We start from the raw sequence: 6,938 nt of genomic DNA on the forward strand, positions 1-6,938 counted from the left end.
GCATGTCACCATATTCTGTTACACCAACTACACCAAATAATGATCTTTAAAAAAGCATCATATGACCCCTTTAAAACCCTTGTATTATGTGTAATTATGTGGAGTTTTAAAACCCTTTTATTATAGGCCTACTCAAACTTGTGCGTGGCAAGGTTAACAAAAATGCTTACTGCCAAAACCAATTTTCAGTGCTTTTGCGCACATTATAAAATAAACACATGAACATATGATTTTTAAAATGAACTATTTTATTAACATTTTTTTTTGTTCATTACTTGTGAATATTATGAAAAGTATTGTAATTATTTTTTAAACATTTGTTTTGAAAAACTTTAACATTTTAAACGAATAAATGTGGGAAAGCACTTCTGTGTGCTTTCCTGATGCTCAAACACTAGTGCATCGCTACGCTATAAGATCATGGGTTCAATTCTCACTCTCAGTGAACTGAATATGTACTGATCAATGCAGTGTACGTTTCCTCAGATACAAATGTCTGTCTAATGTAATTGTGAATACCCTCATAGGGAAGTTGAGAAACTGACATAACACAATACACTGGTCTGTGTAGTTGCCTGTAAACATCACAATCATAATAGAAATTTTGTATGCACGTTCCACAAACACACCAAAGTTTTGACACTTTGCAAGCATTCATGATCATAAATGAGAATAGTTTAAAATAGTTAATAGGCTAATAGTTAATCCAACAGAATAACATGCGAGAACAGAATGAACGAGGGTATTCTATGGACAAAGAAAACAAACAAACAGGTCAGATTGTGGTAGAATGGCTGTTATTATTAGCCTAATCGAGTATCTGGTTGATGATTTTTTTTTTTTTCACTTTATATTTTAAAGTCAGTAGGTTTTGACGTTTATCAATGTCATTATTTAAATATAAGTGATTATCCAGACTCAATCACAATCATGTAACATACTGGACAAGGCAGTTTAAATTAGTTTTTAAGAGTTGGATTACTATTAACTTCTTAGCTTATTTGTAATTAAAATATTGAAGTGATTACATTTTTAGTGTTCAAATGAAATGAAATGAATGAATGAACGAATGAATGAATGAATGCCTCAGGTTTGAACAATGCTCAATGGAGATTCGGGATTTTGAACCCAAGCGCCCTCTGGTGGAAACTTCATTAGTTTGCAACATTGAAATCGAGAAATCCACCTGCTGGCTGTTCTGATAGAACAGTCAGTGCAAAACTATGCTAAAATATGGTTTGGTAAGCAATTTAACATTAAATTAGGATTAGAAATAATAGGCTCAGAATCGTTTAAATAGTTGATATTGACAACTACGCATCGATTCTCTATTTTTCTGCAGTAATTAGGTAAAGAGTCACTTTTTGCAGTGCATGTTTTTACTGATCTCTATGTGGGCCTATTGAGTGTAGAAAACATCTCTGTTACGTATGTAACCTTGGTTCCCTGAATAGGGAACGAGATGCTGCGAAAACGAAGCATTTGAATGTTGGTAAAACCACAGTAAAGGACGTAGTACAGCAGTAGTCTTATGTACCTGCTTATGCTGTGTGTGTGTGTAGTGCGCATGCGCGTTCTGTGTGATTACTGATGGGATGGTGCGCAGTGCGCATGCGCGTTCTGTGTGATTACTGATGGGATGGTGCGCAGCTCTGACAGACCGCGAGGAGGGCACTGCGACCAGTGTCACAGAGCCAGTCACTGTCACCTAAACCGGTCTGACCGACCCACATCCATTGAGCGGTAAGACCTGAGACACTACTGTGAAAGTATCTGAACTCACCGCTTTATATCTAAGTTAAGCGGCTTTGGTGGAAGAGATAGACGCGTATGAGTGTCAGTTTAGAGCTACTACTGTAACTTTGATTGACAGTGAACTAAACAGACTGCGAATAATCACCCGGTTCAAATCAGTAAAATAAAACCTCTGCATACACATTTAAAAGATGTTTATAGTGAGATATTTGGGAGTTCATGGCCGGAGGGAGCGGATAAGTCTCGCAACAGTAGTTAGTTGGCCGGTGTTACTTACACGTAACGTTACACTGTAAATATGATGCATGCTCATTGTGTCAACTATCCTGCTGTAAATACACTAATTTACATCTAACCTCACCTAAATAAAGTCGTCTGACTATAAAAGAGCTGTGTAAAATACAGCTATAAAGTGTTTTTGATGGCGACCGTCGTAAAATGTTGTCCAGGATAAAGGGTGTGTCTCTTACCTGTCCTGAAAACAGCTCGTCAACTTTCTAAACGTGTAGTGCACACGAGCGCTGAAATGCCAATTCTCATTACTTTCTCTTTCATTTCATGCCATAGATGCTCACATTGTGCTTCAGGTGTGTTGACATAACACGGAAGGTCGCAACAATAAAATATTGCAGTCCTATTTATGGCTGCTTAAAGTAGTTTTCGATGAATTATTATACTGTATGACACTGCTGTCACTACAGTACTTGACCTGAAATGTCAGTTACCTTCGTGATTTAGTAGGACATTTATTAGAGGCATACTCAACCCTATTTAACTGATCTGGTTTCTTCAGATCATTTTGACCCTTTTTTTGGGGTAAATATTGCACTATAAATACATTAGATGTAATTTTCTCCTTAAGGACAACTTGCCATCAAAAACACTATACAGCACTTTCCTAAACACCTGTAGTACCACAACAAATAGTTTGTGGAGGAATGCATTAGTTGTGATGTGATTGTATGCAAAAAGGGGCCTTATGGACTTATTCAGTCACAGAGGAGATTTATTTATGAAATGCACATGCATTAAAATTGTCGCTTAAATGTGTACACCACTATTAAGTAATAGAAGATAATACAGAAATTGTAATGAAATATGTGTGATATAATGACATGCTAACAAGTGATTGACATTATGGGTTAAGGTTTGCATTAATTGCAAAAGTTGGGTAGCTGTTTGTTACACTATTGAATGTGCATCTGTAGTGTACTTAAAAAAACTGTACTTGCAGATAATATAATATTTATGAAATAAAAGGCCACTTACCTATACTTAAAGTTACTTTCATGACTATGTTTCTAAAGGCACTTAAGTACACTTTTAAAAAAGGCACTTGTCAAAATGGATGCTTAATAATGCATTATTAAAATCAAAAGTTGTGTTTGTTAACATTAGTTAATGCACTGTCAATTAACATGAACTAACAATGAGCAACTGTATTTTCATTAACTAACATTAACAAATATTGTAATAAATGTATTGTTCATTGTTCGTTCATGTTGTTACCCGTACACTTCTTTTAATGTGTTGACTAACATGCAGTACTAAAGCACATGTAATGTACTTGATAATAGTTTGAACTGTTTGTTAATATTCCAAAGTTAACTTATTTTAAATGTACTAAATTGCAATTTAATCATTACAAATATATTTAAAAACATACAAGTTTCAATAAAAATGACTTTAAAGTATATTTAACACAAATTCTTGTCAGTACAGAAGACTTCAGCTGAATACTTTAACAATATTTCAAAGATAATAGAAGTAATTATGAAATTACATATAAAGCTTTAGCCTACTTACTGTAAATCCTGCTCAAGTGGGCCAAAAAAGCACTCTAAAGTTGAGCTAATTGTATTTAGTATAAATTGAAACTATAATTATGCAGTTTATATGCAGTTAAGTGTTTGAAAACATTACATTCAGTTCGCACTTAAATATATTCTTTTAAAGTATATTATTTTCATAATAATACTCTTTTTTAAAAGTATGCTAAAGTGTATTTCTCTTTCACAGGGGTTTGAATGTGGTCTCTATGGATACTTCCTGATTTAAACTGCTGGTGTTGGCTCTTGCTTTCTTGAACATAAGCCATTTTTACTGGCCATAAAAAGAATAAACAATGTGTTATGTCATGATCCATTTGTGCAGCTTTAACTGTCTGGTTGTGACCGGCTAGTGTGCTTTGCTCAATTCATTAGTCACATCAGCAATACCACTATGCCCATACCAAGAATAAGATGACATGAAATGCCAGTAGTACGGCAGTTACATACTCTTATTTGCCATTGGTTAGTTTGGATAAACAAGACTTGATGAGATCTATTCTAAACACATTTAACTGTTTGTGAGCTATCAGATATGGTCATTGATGTCCAGTAGCTTTCTATGTGTTGTAATCAATAACACTCTTCAACATAGAGGAGATCAGTGTAGGACTCATAAACCCATTAACAGTCAAGTGTGACCTCTGACCACCTAGCCTCATTTATTCTGCCAATGTGGCTTTACAATGATCTGTTGGTGCAAAATTGTTTTATTGGTATCAAGTGTAAAGGTACACTGCCATTCAAAAATTTGGGGTCAGTAAAATTGATTTTTACAGAAGAAATTAATACTTTTCGTTCAGACAGAGTGGATTAAATTCAGAGTAAAGACTTTTAAATTGGTATGAACAATTTCAAACGCTGTTCTTTTAAACTTTCAAAGAGTCAAAGAATCCTGAAAAAAAAAGTGTACTGGTTTCCACAAAAATATTAAGCAGCACAACTGTTTTCAATAGATAATGAGAAGAAATATTACTTGAGCACCAAATCAGCATATTAGAATGATTTCTGAAGGATCATGTGACACTGAAGACTGGAGTAATGGCTTATTTGCCATCACAGAAATAAAATACATATACAATAATACAATAAAATACAATGCAAAATATATGCAGAACAGTTATTTTAAATTGTCATAATATTTCACAATATCACTGTTTTTATTATATTTTAATCAAATAAATGCAGCCTTGTTGAACATAAGAGACTTCTTTAAAAAAAAATTAAATATCTTACCAACCCAAACTTTTGAACAGTAGTGTCTCCAGACCAGATCCAACACCATTACTTCTTGTTGTTTTTCAGATGGCGGATGAGGAACTGGTGAAAAAGATGGTAAGGGCGGTGCTGCAGTCCAGCAAGAGTGGCGTGTCACTGTCTAACCTGCAGGTAGAGTATAAAGACCTGACAGGTGAGCTCATACCTTATAAACAGTTGGGGTATGCCACGCTGGATGCCCTCCTGCACAGCATGCCTTCAGTCGTGAAACTGGATAAAGGGCAGTCTCGGGAGGTAAGTCTCTCTCTTACGTTTTTAAATTCAGTAATTCAGCAGGTATATGTGAATACTAAAACTTTAAATGGTTAAAAACCCATAGGTGGTGTGCCACGCTACCACAGGAAACGAGATGACCCACATTACTAAGCTTGCGGCCCGTCAGCGCACAGCGAAGCGGACCGGCCGACCTCAAGTGGTAAACTGTCAAATGAGAGTCAAACCTGCAGCTCCTCTTGTACTGAACGGTGAGACTCTTAATTAGTTTTGGTAAATATGACTGTGAGTGTAACTCATGACATTGACATTGAAGACATTGTATAGAGGATGTATAGTAAAAGTTTTGCTTTAAAGTACATTTGAAATCATCATTAATAATCTTTTGCCATGCTTAAAAGAAGTACACTTACAGTATTTTGATGTGTTGACTGAAATACTGTAGTGTTATTTAATATTACATTTAAAGTTCATATATTTCAAATTTTACTAAATTGCAACCTAATCCTTACAAAATGTGTAATTACAAATACATTTACTGTAAATATGGCATACGAGCTTCAATAAAAATTACATTAAGGTATGTTTTGTTTTGTTTCAGTTTACAGATTTGTTAAATGCAACTGTGAATGCAACACTTCTTGAAATGTGTTATCCAGAAGACATTTTAAAGAGGATGTATGCTAGTGTCCTGTGCATCCCGTGTCTTTTTTGGTTGTGCATACGGCCTCTGAGGATGTGAGCACAGTTCTGGATGTACTACTAAGAATAAAGCTCTGCATTAGATCATTCAGATTACAGGTTGCAGCTGTTCTGGGAACTGCAAACTCACTGTCAGCTTTAGCATTTTCAGGGCTCATGCTGTCCCTTGATCAGTGACTCAGTACTTGGCTTGCCGTGATACAGCAGAAGCAGGAATCTGTATTGATCTAGACGGGGAGAGAGAGAGAGAGGGAGAGAGAGGGAGGTCTGGAGACTGCAGTGTTGTGGAGACATACAGCAGAGCCTGTGTGGCTGTTCAGGGGAAGATTGTCTGAAAACGTTTCTTTTTTTCCCCCTCATCTGCGATTTAATGCCTCAACTGCCGCTGCTGCCTGTTTTTGTCTTCTTAGCTCACCATCCTCTGTCTTGCACAAACTATCGGTCTATGGAACGCTTATCTCAGGAGGGCTGTAGACAGTGATAAAGGTGTTAAATTGCTGCCACTTTTCCACGCTAGGCCGGTTGGACGGCTTGCGCTGTTAGGAAGCAGCTGGCTGAGTATACTGCCGGGTTGGAAGGTATGATGTCATTCTGTTTCAGTCAGGTTAGTGATATGATGTCATACTGAATGTGTATGAGAGAAGATGGGTTTTAAGTCATAGTCTGGTTGACACAGTGTGTAATTGTTATTTAGTTAATTGTTATTAATTGTAATATTATTAATATTAGCTAATTGTTGTTAATTGTAAATGTTATTTACTTAAATGGGTCATATGATGTTGCTAAAAAGAACATTATTTGGTGTAATGAAATGTGTTTATGTGGTTTAAGGTTCAAAAACACATTATTTTCCACATACTGTACATTATTGTTTCTCCTCTATGCCCTGCCTTTCTGAAACGCGTCAATTTTTACAAAGCTCATCGGTCTGAAAAGCGAGGTGTGCTCTGATTGGCCAGCTGTCCAGTGTGTTGTGATTGGCCGAATACCTCACGCGTTTGACGGAAATGTTACGTCCCTTAACATATTGTGTTGCCGTGTCCCGGAGCGACGAGACAAAACCAATAAAACCCATTACAAACGAGGCATTTATAGCATCCAGTGGGGACATAATTACTGATTATAATGATTTGTACTGTCTTTTTACGCGTTGCGTTGCAT

The 6,938-nt window shown here is 36.0% G+C and overlaps 1 protein-coding gene across 1 annotated transcript in view; it reads left to right on the plus strand.

Annotated features, from left to right (window-relative positions):
• Positions 1-1,650: 1,650 nt before the first annotated feature.
• The window catches only part of tdrd7b (tudor domain containing 7 b), a 19,549-nt gene continuing 14,261 nt past the window's right edge, over positions 1,651-6,938 (plus strand). The window contains exons 1-3 of the mRNA XM_016575499.1: positions 1,651-1,743; positions 4,890-5,096; positions 5,182-5,326. Coding sequence (XP_016430985.1) covers positions 4,890-5,096; positions 5,182-5,326 — 352 coding nt within the window. The 5' untranslated portion in view covers positions 1,651-1,743. The remainder of the gene's footprint in view (positions 1,744-4,889; positions 5,097-5,181; positions 5,327-6,938) is intronic.

Source organism: Sinocyclocheilus rhinocerous, unplaced genomic scaffold, assembly GCF_001515625.1.
Source record: "Sinocyclocheilus rhinocerous isolate Xijiao unplaced genomic scaffold, SAMN03320098_v1.1 scaffold1555, whole genome shotgun sequence".
NCBI lineage: Eukaryota > Metazoa > Chordata > Actinopteri > Cypriniformes > Cyprinidae > Sinocyclocheilus > Sinocyclocheilus rhinocerous.